Genomic DNA, 16,920 nt, shown 5'->3' with positions numbered 1-16,920 from the left:
GAAAATATTCACTGCAGCCTAGCCATCACTACCGACAGGGAAGAGTTCTTTGCTAACCTTCATTTCTTTCCTTAGGTGAAATATATAGCATATTCTGACAAGCTGAGGGGCCAAGAGTATAATCAAGGGCATGCTCTTTTATGTGCATGCTATGCAAACTGTGGCCCCTGAGGACTCTTGTTTCCTTTATTTGGGGCCTTAAGTTAATAAGTATTTATAAAGCACCCATATAAACTGGGCTAGAAAAAATGCTACCTTAAGAGCCAGGATTAGGGATGAGAGTGAAGGAAAACAAGCCAGATAGGTTTAAGGATAATCAGAAGGGAAAAGGGACCAAAGGTTATTTGTAAGGTAAATGAACACAGGGACCTACGGCAGGAAAGAACTGGGTCTAGGTCTCATATTTCTTATGTAATTATAGCAGCTAGCATGGTGCTAAGTATAAAAGTACCCAGAAATTAATATTTTCCCTCTGGTGAAATCACAGTATTTGGTACTTCTCTTATTAGACTTTCACAGGTACTGTATTAATTATTTGTATACATGTCTTATTCCCCTCACTAAACTGTAAGCTCTAGGGAATATTTTAACAGGGCATTAGCTGCAATCTAGTTAAGTGCTATGTACACAGAAAGCATTCTGTAAAAGATAGGCAAGTACTTAAAATGTGTTGACTGAAAGAAATCTAGGCTGTGGTGCATGAATGGGGAGAAATTCAATTCTATCCAGCAGGACTTTTTTTTTCAAACATTTATTAATATTCATTTTTAACATGGTTACATGATTCATGCTCCTCCTTTCCCCTTCGCCCCCCCCCCCCCGCAGTCCCCCCACCCATGGCCGATGCACATTTCCACTAGTTTTGTCATGTTCCAGCAGGACTTTTTAAGAAGCCACTATGTGCAAGATGAGGGCTACACTCGAATTGGAGCTTTCAAAAAATGAGCCATCCTGGCACAGTCGAAATTAGGAAGAAGAGAGAGAACAAATAAACTCTTCACCCTTCCTTAAACCCATGTTGGGCAGGGAGAATCAAGGCAGAAGGGTAGGACTTTTGACTTGATAGTCCATGCCCATTTGGATTTTATGAGAGTTTGCATTTGTTGTAACATACTTCCAGAGAACAAAAGTCTTGCTTTGCTTAAGAAAAGGGGTGGATCCATTCTGGAGGGGACAAGGGTGGTGTGAGTAATGATGGGTGGAACTGATGCTTAAAGTTTATTATCAGCAAGGTTATTACCATTCATTGTGACCTAACTATTACTAGGCATAGTCCATACCTGACTAGAGCAAGGGTACTAGAAGCTCCTTAGGCCCAGACTCCTGTTTAAGTCTGCCTCTGACACCTACATACATAGCAGCAGAAGGAAGGGTGGAAGAAGGCAGGAGAAAAGTCACCAACTTAGAATGGAAATTTTCTCTGCCTTAGCAGAGTTTTCTAACTCCCATTCTCTTCCACACGTGGTTGTTAGGCAACATAGAACAAGCTCTGCAATCACCCTCCTCTTCACCTATAATTTGGCCCTATCCCCAGGGACACATATGAGGCACAGTTCTTTTTGATTTCAGGTAGTGATAAGCCAAAAAGCAATGCCCAAGCTCTAGAAGAGGAACTAAAAAAAAAAAAAGATCACCTGTACTGTTCGGCCATTCACCCAGACGTCCATTATCCTGAGTTGTTAGAAAGTAGTCTTGGGTTACTGTTGGATAGCAGTAACTAACCCTCATACAGCACTTAATAGGTTTACAAAATTCTTTACATCCACACATACATCCACCCCATCTCCTCTGGTCCTCACAATTAACCCTGTGCAGCCTGAAATGCGTGTCATAATCCTGATTCTTATAGTTGAGGAAACATGCTCAGAAAGGTGAGGTGATTTGTCCATGGTCGTCTAGCTAGAAAATGGCAAAGCTGGGATTCAAACTCAGATCTTCTGACACAAATTCCAGTGTTCTTTCTCCCCTAACTTACCCTGCCTAGAGATTTAGGGTCAGGAAAAAAGAGAAGAAATTTCCACAAACCCATATCTCATTTCTCCCTCTCTGCAACAAAAACCAGAATAATCCCAGTTACTGAGTGCTCCAAGTTCTTCAGAAGAAATCTCAGTTCTTCCTGATACCTCCCTCCCAAAATAGGTTAGAAGGGTCCACTTGAAACTGTAAGCCTAAAGCCCATTATCTGCTCATCTTTTTCTATCTTGTCTTCTCACTATTTTATCTTGGGAGTCTCCACCTCTCTACCACCACTTTGCCACTGACATTGGCAAGATTAGGCCAGATTCAGAGGTAGCCAAGAATGCTGGTTTCTCAACTCTTCCACTAGAGCAGTAACAGTGGGTCACTTCCTTATACAAAAGCCAGGGGGCAGGGCCTTTTATTTACTGAATGAATTAGGATCATTTTCAAAGGTTCCCAAATCCTTCTGGGGGGATTCATGAACTCTTACCTGAGTCAGGTCATGGATCTCCCATGACTGTCTCCTGCAATTCAGTTATTTGCTAACTCCTACACCATCACAGCACCCTCCTTTGCTATTCTTTCCTGAGGCTGTGTGCCTCATTCTACTTAGCCCATGGGGAAAGTTTCCTTGAGTTTGCCTGTGACCTGGATCTGTTAGGAAGCAGGGTGTCCCACAAGGTCTCTTTGGGCCGGTCCTACTGTTTGGTACTTTTTAAGTTCTGCCTCCACTCGGGGTGTCACTTTCTGGATTGATTTTTGAATGCTGTGCATATCCCACTGTGTCCGTAGGAGGGCATCCTCCAGGGTGAAGACCCCATCTCTGGTCCTGCGCACCTGGGTACAGACAGCAGCTGACTTCAGCTCCAGTCCAATCTCATGTACCACTCGACGAAGCAACTGCTGGGTTTCATGCATGCATTGAATCTCTATACCAGGGAAAAAGACAAGGAGTTAGAGAGAAAGGAGTATGAGCAAGCAAGATGAAAAGCAATCGAAGGAGGAGAGGGATCAGGAAGAAAGTAGGGAACTGAATGAGGTCAAAGCAATAGAGAAATTCACTGGGAGAGCTTTGCCAGCAACATGAAATGCCATCCAACCCTGGGAACATGCCTCTAAATATAACCTTTGCTTGTTAAGATTCTGCTTCAAAGAGTGATTTGGCATGAGATATGAGAGCATTTGTTGTATGAAGTCTGCTATCTGGCAAGGTCCTTTGCACTGGGGGTGGGAAAAGCTGGAGACCCTAAAAGCCATGGCAGGGAATGATGCTGTGAGGCCTCACAGCTCTGCTCAGACCATCTGGGTTTGGTGGAAAAGGAGTAACTGTCAATAAAGATTGAGAACTGTCTTCCAGGGTTACCCTAAGGTTACTTTCATGGAAGTAGACTAGCCTTATTCTTCTACTCTCAGGCTGTCTTGACTTTCTATGCTCCCAAATCCTACCTAAGAGGAATTCAGGAGGAGCAAACTGGAGGCACCGTATTCCCGTAATCAGCATTGGAGTCTTGCACATGGGCCGGATTAACCCTTTCACAGCCATTTCGTAGGCCTCTTGGGTCTTCAAGTCAAGATTAGAATGCCTAGGGAAGAGGATGACAAATGACCACTTCACAATAAAAGCTTGGGATGAAATTGAGGTGTCTTCCCATTCCTAACTCCAAATGAAGCTGTTTTGCCTAACCAGAAATAATTCAATGTCAGGAAAGGCAAGGTAAATCCAGTTCAGTCAGCAATCTATAAGGCACTTTTGAGGATACACAAGTGAAAGAGACAATCCCTGAAGGGGAATAAGGCAGGGCCACTAACTCTGACACAAGGTAGAATGGGCGTATGGGATATGTCACAGAAGGCATATACTTTTTATGAAATACTGATTTATTCTATGAGAGAGATCACATGTGGCTGGAGGGAAATCAGGAAAGGAAATAGCATCTGAGATAAGCTTTAAAGAGTAGAGTGGGAGGAGGGCATTCAGGACAGAGAGAATAATAATGAACAGACACAGAGATGGTACATTCAGAAAGTATTTGGCAAAAGTCAAACAGAGAAGTAATGGGAAAGAAGGTTGAAAAGGAAAGGTAAAGGCATACATACAGGTGTATAAATACTTTCCAAGTATTCATACTCAAGATTATTTTCATCTCAGAAAACTGCTTTTGCAATAGATCAGAGATGTCAAACTCACGGCAAATGCCTATCCAGCCCAAACCAGATTAAATGTATTTGGGAAATGCGTCACACACACAAAATATAGGTATAACATAGATAATGTTAATTTGTGGTTTTCTAAGTCAACAGGAAGCACTGAGATCTGTTTCTACTTGAGTTCTGAGTTGTTTTTTTTAAATCCATACCTTCTGTCTTAGAATCAATATTAAGTATCAGTTACAAGGCAGAAGAGTGGTAAGGGCTAGACAATAGGGATTAAGTGACTTGCCCAAGGTTACAGAATTAAGAAGAGTTTGAGACCACATTTGAACCTAGACCTCTCTCCTCTAAGCCTGGCTCTTTATCTACTGAGCCACCTAGCTGCCTCTCTGCATTTGATACTGGGGAGCCAGTAAAGATTTTTGAGCAGAGGGGTGATATGATCAGAATTGTCTTTTGAGATGATTTATGTGGCAATCTATGCAACACACATCAGAGGAGAAGCCAAAGGATCAATTATGATCTTGTTGCATTAATAAAGAATTCTGGTGGTAGTGGTAGGAAAGGAGAAAAGGCAACACATATGGAATTCAACAAACATGTAGCAAGTAGATATTGTATACAAAGCAACAAACAACCCACCACCGAGGAAATAGTCTCTGCCCAGAGGGAGCTTAGTTGTACTGGGAGGAACATGTATGATGCATATACAAGGAGACTTCAAGAAAGGGCTAACAAGGATGATAGACACTGCAAAAGCCAAACCATAGGTCTTGGCAATAACCTGAAGTAGGAGTTGAGGGAGAACTCTGAACAATGCAATAATCAACAATATCTCCAAAGGATGGAGTGTGTTGACAGAATCAAGAGAGACAAGATGAGGAACAAGACATTTTTGGACATGGTCACTTTGCATTCCTTTTGCCTGACTCTACTTACTTGTTATAGGGTGGGCTTTTTCCTTTCTCTTGGTTTTTATTTGGGAGGTCTGGACAGAGGAGGGGATAGAATTAGTGCAGCCAAAAAAAAAAAGGCAGGGGGCATTGTAATTTTTTTTTTTTTTTAATGAGAGGCAGGTAGGTAACTCAATGGATTGAGAGCCAGGCTTAAAAGAAGGTCCTGGGTTCAAATGTGATCTCAAATTCTTCCTAACTCTCTAACCCTGTGGCAAGTCACTTAACAACCATTGCCTAGCCCTTACTGCTCTTCTGCCTTGGAATCAATACCTAGTATTGATTCTAAGACAGAAGATATACCTTATATACATATATTTTTTTTATACACAGAAGAGAACAGAAGGAAGCACAGATAAGCAGAACAACTGTGATATGAAATGGAGGCTCATAGTTTCATATATAATCCTTTTTTGTTATGTTTTACAATATGTATGAAAATACTTTTTTCATATTCAATTTCAGAATTAAAAAATTAAGGTCTTAAAAGGAGGAAGACATTTTTCAAAGAAGTGCGGGAGTGTCCCATCAAATGATTTCAACACCTATACCTTTTTCTTTTAAACCCTTACCATCTGTCTTAGTATCAATTCTAAGACAAAAGAGCAAGGGCTAGGCAATGGGGGTTAAATGACTTGCCCAGCATCACACAAAAGTATCTGAGGTCATATTTGAACCCAGGTGCTCCCAACTCTAGGCCTGGCCCTCTCTCCATCCAGCTACCTAGCTGCCCCCAACCCCCCACCCCTTTTTTTTTAACACCTATATATAGCATATATTTAAATATATATATTTAACACCTATATATAGCAAAGTAAGAAGCTGGATCACCTGTTGAATGAATGCCTTGCCTGTTCAACCAGGGTTGAAATTGGACCTGGAGTGGAAAAGTTCTGGGAATGGCATTATGGGAAATCTGACAGAAAGTAGATCTGGGCTCCCTCCCGGAGAGGTTTCAGGAAACGACCAGGAAAAGTTGTCCCAAGACAAGAACTCTAGCCAACACAACACAGGGACCAGTTATAGGCTGGATTCCAGCTTTGAATATTGGCCCTACTGGGAAAGGGCGAGGGCAGACAGCCCGGTCTTGACACTTACATTACCAATGCCTTCTGATGGGAGCCCTGGATGACTGCCAGGATTCTGCTAAGCTTCTCTTGGGTTACATGATCTGGGGAAGTGAATGGATATTAGAACAGAATCACAAGGGGAAGCTAACCCCCCACACACACACTTCCAGCCTCCCAGCTCAGCCTATAGTCTCTTTCCTCCTTCTATCTCTCTCTCTCTCCAACTACTAGAGTGGGTATGCACCAAGGCAAGGGAAGAATTGCCCCCTTAGAAACAAAATGATTCTGCTGTACCCACACCATCCCTCTGGCACATTCCTGGGATGCTCACACCTTCCCACACAACTTTTCCATCAGAAGCCAAGGTCCTACTACTTCACAGTGAGTTGGAGATCAAGCAATGATTCTTTCCCTAGCTTTCCCCACCCAGGGCAAAAGGGGTGATGACTTTGTGAAGCTAAACTTTAGCCAGCAAAAGACAGGTTCTCTTGATGGTGCTATAAAAGGCCTAATGTGTCTTTACTTGCCCTCTTGCCACTAAATTCTGTCACCATTGCTAAGGCAAATGAGTAAGGCTACCCAAATCCCACCTATATGCCTCCTCCTTAAGCTCCCTGTTACCCTAATGTGATTTCTTTCTCTTCTCAAAGTTCATTTGAACATAATTTCATCTGGAAAAACAAGCTGCTTGAAAGGCACACTATTTGATCTACCCTTGTCCTGCATGTTCATAAGAAAGGTTCCGGCCTCAGGCTACTGGGGAGCTCCAGCCTAAGGGGAAGTCAAGGGGAAGTCAAGAAGGGTCTATATAGGATACAAAAATTCTAACAATTACCTGGTTAAGAAGTCATCCTGCCTTGGGGCTGACCTAGGTCATTTCAGATTCCTAGAATCTTCAAGTTACAGTAGAGCAGACCTTAGGGACTCTCTAGTCTAACCTAGAGCAGATGGCTATGAGGTCCATGTAGAAATCCCCTTCATAGCATCACATAGAGAAAGGTGGACATTCCAAATAACAGAAAGCTCCTAAAGCACTCTTTTTCACTCTCAGAATTCTTGCTTATTAAGGAGTTCTCTTAGATTGAACCAAAATCTGTCTTGTTGACTTCTATCACAAGTATCAGCCCTGCCCTGAAGGGGACACAAGAATCAAAGAAAGAGCTAAAAGGGATCTAGTCTGGCCTCATTTTGAGAGTTTGGGAACAGATAGTAAATACTTTAGCCAGGAATGGCACCTGGATTCTCTGACTCCAAATTCAGTACTCTTTCCTCCATGACAAGAATTTGCTTACTGAAGCCCCAAGCTATGCTTGTCTCTTTCTGCTTAGCACTAGCTCAGGAGTCTCAGAGGCCTTGGAGAAAGACTGGAGACTACACATGGACAAAAGACTCAAATCACCTAATTTTATTCCCTGTTACCTTGGCTCTCAGATGCTCTTACCATAAGTAGTCTTTTCAATCAGCCTGCCCTCATCAGTGAAGTCATCAGTGGCTTTTCCCAGGAGCCCACGAACTGTGTAATCCTTTGAGAAAGGAGATGAAGCATCAATCTTCACTCTTTCAAGTGAACCCCCCAAAAAAACAGCTTAAATGGAACACATCTCTTGCTATGATAACTAAAGGTCCCAAAGTCAAGAGATAATGAAGCAAGTCACCTAATATTTACTATGCTCCTGGAGGTTGGGACAGTGAAGCAGACAACCTGTTGAACATTTACTACATACCCATGGTTTGCTAGGTTAAGAGCAGCATGAAAGACAGGCCCTGCCCTCAAAAATTTGTATTCTTTGCTCCTGATTTATGCCTATTGTACTTCTTTGCCTCTCTATTTTGGCTATATTTTTAAGAAGTCGATAAATAAAACCAGGGGCTATAAAGAGATCTGAGCCCCATGAAAGTACAATAGATGGCCCTTCCCCATCGTTCATCCCAACGATCAAAACCTTCCACAATTTGTCTCTAAACAAGTCTTATTTGTCAATAATCATCTTCACAAAATCTCTCCTCTCATTGATCTGGCCCACTGTCCTGAAAACACATCTTTTTTTTCTTTTTAAAACTCTTATTTTCTAGTAACAATTCTAAGACTTCTGTTAAGGGCCTAGGCAAACAAGGTTATAAGTGACTTGCCCAAGATTACACAGCTAGGAAGTATCCGAGGTCAGATTTGAACCCAGGTCCTCCCAACTCAATCTAGCACTTTAAAATTGCCACCTAGCTGCCCCTCTCCAACACAATGTGAACCTCGATGTCCAACTTCTTCTCCTTCCTTAGCCTTCAATAACCTGTTCACACTCATCGTCTCTATCCTTTAGGGTTCAACTCAATTCACTTCTTCCATGCATTAGCCCTTCCTAAAGTACAGTAGTGTTTCTCTCCCTCCTCAACTTCAACCAGGCCTCTCTGTTCCTCTCGATGGGCCACACACACCTGCACAGCCTTATACTATCTTTTTCATTATTACTTAACTTTTCACATATTCGTGCCTAGTGAATTTGTGCCTAGGTACTGAGTGAGCATTTCTGGGAACAAATAAATGAATGACTTTAAGGTTCTTAAGGGCAAAGACTATGTCTTCTGCTCTTATATAGCCCTTACAATAGCAACTACATGGCCTTTCACACTGGAGGTACATCAAAGTTAGTTAATGTATTCCCCAGAGGCTCCAAGAAGTCCTTTCTCTACCAGATTCCAGATGTAGGCAAGAGGTCATTAGACCCATTCAGTTGCTGTAGCCTAAGGCATAGCAAGGTCTAAACCTTGGGGACACAAAAATAATAAGCTGGCACCTCCTGACTTTACACCCAGTTACTTAAAAAGGAATCTCACAATCCATTAACTCCAAGGATCTTCACAGCAACCTTTGAAGTTTGGGAAAACCAGAATTATGATCTCTGCCCATTTTACAAACAAAGAAACTGAGACTCAGAAGTTAAATTATTCATTCAAGGATACATAGCTAACCTCTAAAGCCAAGCATCCCCAGCAGGTACCTTGGTGAGATGGGCATTGTAGATGTCTGTGAGCAGCTTGTTACCATGTCCCACGCCGAGCACTAAAAGATATCAATTTGAGAATTTATCCTCAAGCCCCTCATGTTTGGGGATTCCCACCATTGGAATAATTGTCCAATAGTTGCTAAAACTATTACCCTCTGGTCCTGCCTCAATTTACTGCTTGGGTCTCCTAACCCTGTTGTCCTGTCCAATCACAAAAGAGCAACAAGCATGTAAAATTCTGGCAGAGGATTCTCTGGGCAAGTTCTGGTCTCAGTTTCTCATTCTGGTTTAAGGAAAGAATTTCTCCAAATCCCTCTTTTGGAGGGAAGAAAAAGGACAGCAAAATGAGATCATGTCTGTCTAGCCTGACTTCTGCTGAGTGGGGGTTGGGGGGTTCAAGGGATGTGGGGGAGAGAGATGAAGGAAAATACAAAGGATGACTGTGACTGGCCCCATCCGGATGATGTGGTCACTGACTCCAGGGCCACAGATAGCACAGGAGCTGCTGCCAGCTGGCTCCTGTCCCTCAGAACCAGGGCACTATGGTCTCTGATGATAGATATGTTGTCCAAGTGCCTAACAACAGGTCCAGAACCACATGTTCACACATCCTAAATGTCATCATGTATTTCCTGACTCCTGCTCTGGGACAAGTCTAAAAGTTTTAACACCCCTCCTTGGCCTATGTCCTCTATCCTAATGTATCAAAGATCTGGGCCAAAAGAGGATCAGGAAAGGGTTTTAGAATAGCAGGACAATGAACAAGGAGTGCCTGTAGGAAAGATTCTCACAGGAACTTTTTTGGTCCTGATACAGAATTCCACACTCCTTTGGTGGCAGGTAGAAGAGGTAGTTATCATTCTCTTTTTTTTTTCTTTTTTTTAAATTTTAAACCCTTAACTTCTGTGTATTGACTTATAGGTGGAAGATTGGTAAGGGTAGGCAATGGGGGTCAAGTGACTTGCCCAGGGTCACACAGCTGGGAAGTGTCCGAGGCCAGATTTGAACCTAAGACCTCCTGTCTCTAGGCCTGGCTCTCAATCCACTGAGCTACCCAGCTGCCCCCTATCATTCTCTTTTATGCAGCCCCTCTTCCATTCAGCAGCTATCACTTGTTAATCTTACCCTCCAAGAAGACATCTTAATCTCCCAAGCAGAAGCCACACAACCCAAAGCATGCCAACCCTGCCTACCGAGCACTCCAGATGACTTGACATCCAGTCGGTGCCCGACGCCCACCTTCACGCTGGTGTAGTTTGGCCCTCTTACTAGAAAGACATAAGATATGTGAGGTCCCTGGAGTTGTGCAGATAGAGCATTTGAGAGCTGAGGTAACAGGGAATAAAATTAGGTGATTTGAGTCTTTTGTCCGTGTCTAGTCTCCCCTATCCCCACCTCGCATGGCTGGATGTCACGTGAATGCTCCAAACAGAGGTCACAGGTGAAGAGCCCTAGGAACATGACTAGAACTAAAGGTTAAGGGTCCGGGTTCAAGAGAAAGGATGAAGGGCTCTCTCTATTCCCTTGGAGGTGGCAGTGGAGCACCATGGCTGAGTCAGCCAGCCATGTGGAGAGCTAGGTAGTGGTCAGTTAGTTTAGATTAGGCTTCAGTCTGCTTTCTCTATCTTTAGTGATTATTAATAGAACTTTATGGAAAAATAATACTTGGGAGTTATTGTTATTGATATTAATTTAAATTTTACAGAGTAATGTGACAATAGCATCTCTGGGGCTCAAGAATACAGAAGAATTCTTTGGAGACCAATGGGGATTCTGGAAAAAGCCTAGGTTTGGAATAGGGGAATGATCCCATATTATTTTCCCCCATTTTTTCTGGTTTTAGTCAGTGACTTTAGTTTTCAAGATTTATTTGCTTGAAATGTTTTGATTCAAGGAAATCCCAACCAGGGACAGTTCTGGCTTGCACGTCCTATTATAATGAACATGAAAAGTCTATTTTCCCCTACCTGAAGACACAGTCATTAAAATGACCTATAACTGCTTCTAAGCGTCTCATAAGTGGGAAGGAAAAAATGCCCTGGAAAAAATTCAGTCAAAAGAATTTCCTTGGGCACAAAAGGTTCCCAGACTATCTCTGCACTACATATAATACTACATACATATGTATTATATGCATACCAGGCCCATAATTACAGAGGAAAAATACATTTAGAAAATTGCACAGTGCTTTCAATCATCCCCTATTTTTACCAACAATTCTAAAGGCACACCTGATGCCATTCCCTTTTGTCTTCTGGAGCAGATTATTCCCCCTCTCATCTCTTAACTCTCTTTAATCTTCCACTTCTCCCTAACTACCTGTTCCTATCCTGTTGCTTATAAACATGCCAAATTCTCCCAGTCCCTAAAAAATCTTCACTAGATCCTACCTTCCTCGTTTCTCCTCCCTTTCTTGGCCAAACTCCTTGAAAAAGTCCTCTCTATACTTGAAACTTCTAGTTCAAGGGCAACTAGGTAACTCAGTGGAATGAGAGCCAGGTCTGGTGATGAGAGAACTTAGGCTCAAATCTAGCCTCAGACACTTCCTAGCTGTGTGACCCTGGGCAAGTCACTTAACCCTCATTGCCTAGCCCTTACTGCTCTTCTGGCTTGGAACCAATACACAGTATTGATTCTAAGATGAAAGGTAAGGGTTTAAAAAACAATCTTCCAATTCCTTTCCTCTCATTCTTCTCTAAACTGCAATCTGGCTTCTTACCTCATCACTCAATTTTGTCATTTCTCCACAAAGCTAACTGTGAGCTTTTAACTGTCAAATCTAATGACCTTTTTTCAACCTTCATCCTTCTTGACCTCTTGACATTACCAAACACTCTCCTCTCTGGGTTTCATAATACTGCTCTCTCCTGATCTTCATCCTACCCATCTGGCCCTTTCTTCTCAGTCTGCTTTTCTAGATCTTCATCTTTGGGTAAACCCAAAGGTTTGGTCCTGTGTCCTTTTCTGTCTTCTCTCTAGACTCTCATCAGCTCCCATAAGTTAAATTATTAACCCTATGCAGATGACACTCAAATATATATATCTAGCCCTAGTTTCTTTCCTGAATTCTAGTTTCTTCCTTTCCTACATCACCAGCTAAAGGGTAGATATTCTAAATAAAGTAAAATTAAAATAATTAAATAATTTTTAAAAATTAAAAAAAAGAAAGGTGGATATTCTGAGCTAGTTGTCCCATAAGCATCTCAAATTCACCAAGTCTAAAAGAAAATCCCCCCTTACCTCCTCAAGGACAACCCTCCTCTTAGTTTCCCTATCACTGCTGAGGGAATCATCCTTGTCACTCAGGCTATCACCTCAGCTGTATCCAGAACTCCTGACTTTCACTCCCCTCAAATATCCAATCAGTAGCCCAATCTTGTCATTCCTGACATCTCTTTTATATTGCCCATGTCTCCATTCACATGACCATGACACTATTAAAATCCTGTTGGTCTCCACCCCTCAAACTTTCTCCTACTCCAATTTATCCTCCAACAGCCACTAAATTCATTTTCCTAAAGTGCAGTTCTGACTCTGTTACCCTTGCCCCTACCCCTTATATTCAAGGAGCTCTCTTGGGTCTTTATTAACTATAGAATTCAATATAAACACTTCTGTTTAACACCTAATGGTCTTCGCAACCAGATACATTTCTTAGACATTACTGCCCTGCCCCTTCCCATCCCAGTCACCATACACACACACACACACACACACACACACACACACACACACACACACACACACACACATTCTCTTTCTCTCTATGGTCCTGACATGACCAAATTACCATACCATACTCTCAGCATTCTTATTTCCCTTCTCTGTGCTTTGCTTTGACTGTTCCCCATCTTCAAACCCCCAGGCTCCTCCCCAATGCACTCTCTGAAATTGATTCCTTCATTTTCTTAGCTCTTAGAACCTTTAATTGCTGAGAAGACTCAACCCAAGTGCCTCTTCTTCCTGAACATCTCCCCTGCCAACTGCCTTCCCTTTCTTTCCTTTCTTGTATATACTTTTACATACACATGTTATCTTTCCCATTAGAAGAAGGAATCTTAACCTGAGGCCCATGGATGCCCAAGGGTTAGTGGATCGATTTCGGGGATCCATGAACTTTAATTGGAAAAAAGTACAACTCTATTAGGATATAATGGGTTTCATTTGTAATACTATGTATTTTATTTTATGCATAAAAAAACCTATTCAGAGATGGGGTCTATTGGTTTCACTAGATTGCCAAGGAGTCCATGACACAAACAAGGTTAAGATCTTCTATTTTAATCATGATTAAAGCAGGTGATGGCTTTTGCTAACATTCTGAAGAAGGTCCCAGAGGAAAAAAAAGCCAGCTGGGAGGGAAGGAATGGAGGGAAGAGCTGGAGGTACAGAGCTCTACTACTAAGCTAATACACAGGAAGGAGTGAATGTTCATTCTCAAAATGAAAGATAAGAATTAGAATTATCCAAATCTCAAATCATGTTCAATGAACTTGCTTAAAACCCATTTCCCACTTACAAGCCAAACCACAATAGTTTGATTGTCTCCACTGGGGAAGAGGTCTTAGGCTGAAGACAATGTAGTTAAATAAGGAGACTCCTTTCCCTCCAGAGCTTTCTATGTGGCTTCCTGAAAGGATTTAACAGCCTGCATAGCTAAAGGACTCCATTTGTCTCTAGAACTCAATCCCAGTTTGTTGGAGAGTTGAAGAGAATTTATAATTAAAGCTACTGAAGGGAAGCTAAGGAGCTCAGTAGACAGAAAGTTAGGCTTAGAGATAGGAGGTCCTGGGTTTAAATCTGGACTTAGATACTTCCTAATTGTGTGACCTGGGCAAGTCACTTAACCCCAGCTACCTAGCCCTTACCACTCTTCTGCCTTGGAACCAACACACAGTATTGATTCCAAGATGGAAGATAAGAGTTTTAGAAAAAAAAAAAATTTTAATAAATAAATAAACAAATGGGGGCAGCTAGGTGGTTCAGTAGATTTAGAGCCAGGCCTAGAGATATGAGGACTTGGATTCATATCTAGACTCAGATACCTATGTGACTCTAGGAAAGTCAATTAATCCCGATTGCCTAGCTCCATGTTGGTGAAGCTATGGCATGAGTGCTGGAGGGGGCTTCTCCCCTCCCCATCTCCACACAAGCCTGAAGAAAATCTTCTGTCTACCCACCCCTCTGTCCAACAGCCCAATGGGAGCACTTCCTCCCTCCCCTGTATGGGATAAGGCAGGGGGTTCACATGCAGTTTAGGTAACCAGTCTCTAAAAGTTTCACCATCACTGGCCTGGCTCTTACATTCTTCCACCTTGGAACCAATACATAATAATGACTCTAAGATGGATGGTAAGGGTTTAAAAATAAAACACCCTCCCTTCTCCCACAAAATCTCTCATGGTTCCTAGTAGGTACTTAAATACTTGTTGCATCAAACTAAATTCCCTGCCTGCTTTATGGAGGTTACCTAACCCCATTGACAAGTCCCAGAAGCATCTTACCTAATGGGTGTTCAGAAAGAACTGGAACATTGGTGGCCATGAGAGTCAGTTCTTTCCTTTCACTTCCTTCTGTAGGGGCAAGCAGGAATCGGATGTGCTCCTGAGGAGTAAATTGCTTCTCTGAGTTAAGACCTGGAAAATGAGTAGATAGGGTGAAGTAGTAAAGGAAAATAAAAAAAGATGACACTTAGTTTGGACTTTAGGAACTAGTTCTAGGCCTGAGGTTATTCCTCTTAACCTTAGTCAAGACATTTCTAATACCAAGTCCCTATTTTCCTTGTAAAATAAGAGAAATGGAATAGAAATTACCTTTAAAAGCCTATCCATCTAATTCAGAGACCAAGAACAATTCCTAGCAGGGAATGTCAGAGATAAGGCATCCTGAGTGGTCCAGTGGGTAGAGTGCTAGACTTAAAAAAAAATTAATAACCTTAATCTTCTGTGTTAGAATCAATACTGTGTATTGGTTCTAATGCAGAAGAACAGCAAGGGCTAGTCAATGGGGATTAAGTGATTTGCCCCAAGTCACACAGCTAGGAAGTGTCTAAGGCTAGATTTGAACCTAGGACTTCCCATCTCTAGTCCTGGCTTTCAATCCACTAAGCCATCTAGCTGCCTCTGAAAACCAAACTTCAAATCAGAAAGTCTTAAGTTTGAATCTTACATCAGATACTATTACTAAGCTGATGATCCTGGGCAAGTTATTTAACCTCTGCTACCCTTAGTTTCCTCATCTATGATACAGGGATAATAACAGCACCTACCTGTGGAGTTGTTGTAAAAACTAAATGATATATCTTTCATAAAGCTATTTGCAAACTTAAAAACAGCCTGTATCAATGTTTACTCTAAGGGGCCTAGCAGGAAAAGAACACCAATGGAATTCAGTTTCCTCATATCCAAAATAAGAGTTGGGGAGACTGGATACCTAGGTTGTACAATGGATAGAGCACTGGGCCTGGAGTCAGGAAGACTCATCTTCATGAGTTACATTTACTAGCTGTATGACCCTGGGCAATTCACTTAAACCTGTCTGCCTCATTTCCTCATCTGTAAAAATGAGCTGGAGAAGGAAATGGCAAACCATTCCAGTATATCTGCCAAGAAAACTCCAAACGAGATTACAAAGAGTCAGACACTACTATAAAACGACTAAACAACAACAACAAAGATTGCACTAGATGTCTGCTATCTAAAATCCCCATCAGTTTTAAATCTATGATCCTAAAATCTAGGGCAGGGGTCGGCAACCTTTTTGGCAGTGAGAGCCATAAATGTGTGTGGAAGGAGGAGGATGGAGGCGGAAGGCCCTGGAATCTGGGGCGGGGGCTGAAGGGCCCCCTGGGGGCACATCCTTGGCCCGGACTGGCAGGTCGGGAGGTGGAGCCAGATATGGCTCCAAAGCCATACGTTGCCGACCCCTGATCTAGGGCATTAGGGAGAATCTTACAAGAGGAGAGGAGAGGGATCTGGTAGGGGCAAGAAAGGCAGAAAATCAGGAAATACAGATAGAAAAATCAGACCATTTATCAAGTCCTTACTACATGTCAGATACTGTGCTAAGAAGATAACTCTAAAACATGCTTGTTGCCATCTTTCCTAGAGTAAAGAGGTCCAGTCACTTAGATGGGGTGGACTATGGAGAAGAATGCAAAGAGGGACCTTTAAGATCATCTAATGAAAGCTGCTCAGTTTAGAGAAAAAAAATTAACACGTGGGGGGGGGGGGAGGAGTCACTTATCCAACATCACACAGCAAGCTTCAGTTGCTCTTAGTAAGCGGTCCTTAGCTTTAAGTGAAGTTAGTGCATAGAACAGATCGTGGAGTAAAAGAAAAGGACTAGGGAGGGGTACAAGAGCCAGGGAACAAAGTGGTTCACCCTTCAGGAGCTGCAACTCCACAGTATCTCGCAGATGTTTCCAGTTCAAGCCAGGGGGCTTGTAGACTGCGAATAGCCCATGCAGGCGACTCCAACCCATGTCGGCATTCCGCTAGGAAATCGCCGGAAGTGACGCAACAAGCATCCTAGGAAATGGGTTCCCTCAATGGGCGCGGCCATACTCCTAGGTCAGAAGTGGTTCCTTTCTATACTGTTCCGGAGAGAAACATGACTCGCGACGAAAATAGGACTGGCTTTATCTGGAAATAACTAGCGTTACTTCATTCTCTTTCCACGTTTGCGGTAATAGAGTAAAATACATAGGAGACTGTATCTCTCTGAAGAGTCGGCAGAGCCCTCAGAAGATTAGAAAAGAGGATAACTGAGAGCCGACGAGCGCGATCA

The 16,920-nt window shown here is 42.4% G+C and overlaps 1 protein-coding gene across 1 annotated transcript; it reads right to left on the bottom strand.

Moving 5' to 3' along the window:
• Nucleotides 1–837: 837 nt before the first annotated feature.
• TRUB2 (TruB pseudouridine synthase family member 2) lies at nt 838–16,615 on the bottom strand. Its single transcript, XM_044664038.1, has 8 exons — nt 16,516–16,615; nt 14,637–14,768; nt 10,326–10,400; nt 9,127–9,188; nt 7,575–7,656; nt 6,162–6,234; nt 3,406–3,542; nt 838–2,888 (listed from the first exon to the last, which is right to left on the bottom strand). Exons 1-8 carry the CDS (start codon nt 16,613–16,615, stop codon nt 2,617–2,619), a joined length of 933 nt encoding a protein of 310 aa, XP_044519973.1. The 3' UTR covers nt 838–2,616.
• Nucleotides 16,616–16,920: the final 305 nt, after the last annotated feature.

Source organism: Gracilinanus agilis, chromosome 2 (assembly GCF_016433145.1).
Source record: "Gracilinanus agilis isolate LMUSP501 chromosome 2, AgileGrace, whole genome shotgun sequence".
In the NCBI taxonomy this organism is placed as follows: domain Eukaryota; kingdom Metazoa; phylum Chordata; class Mammalia; order Didelphimorphia; family Didelphidae; genus Gracilinanus; species Gracilinanus agilis.
Note: the sequence above shows the minus strand (reverse complement) of the source record. Positions and strands in the feature narration are given on the sequence as shown.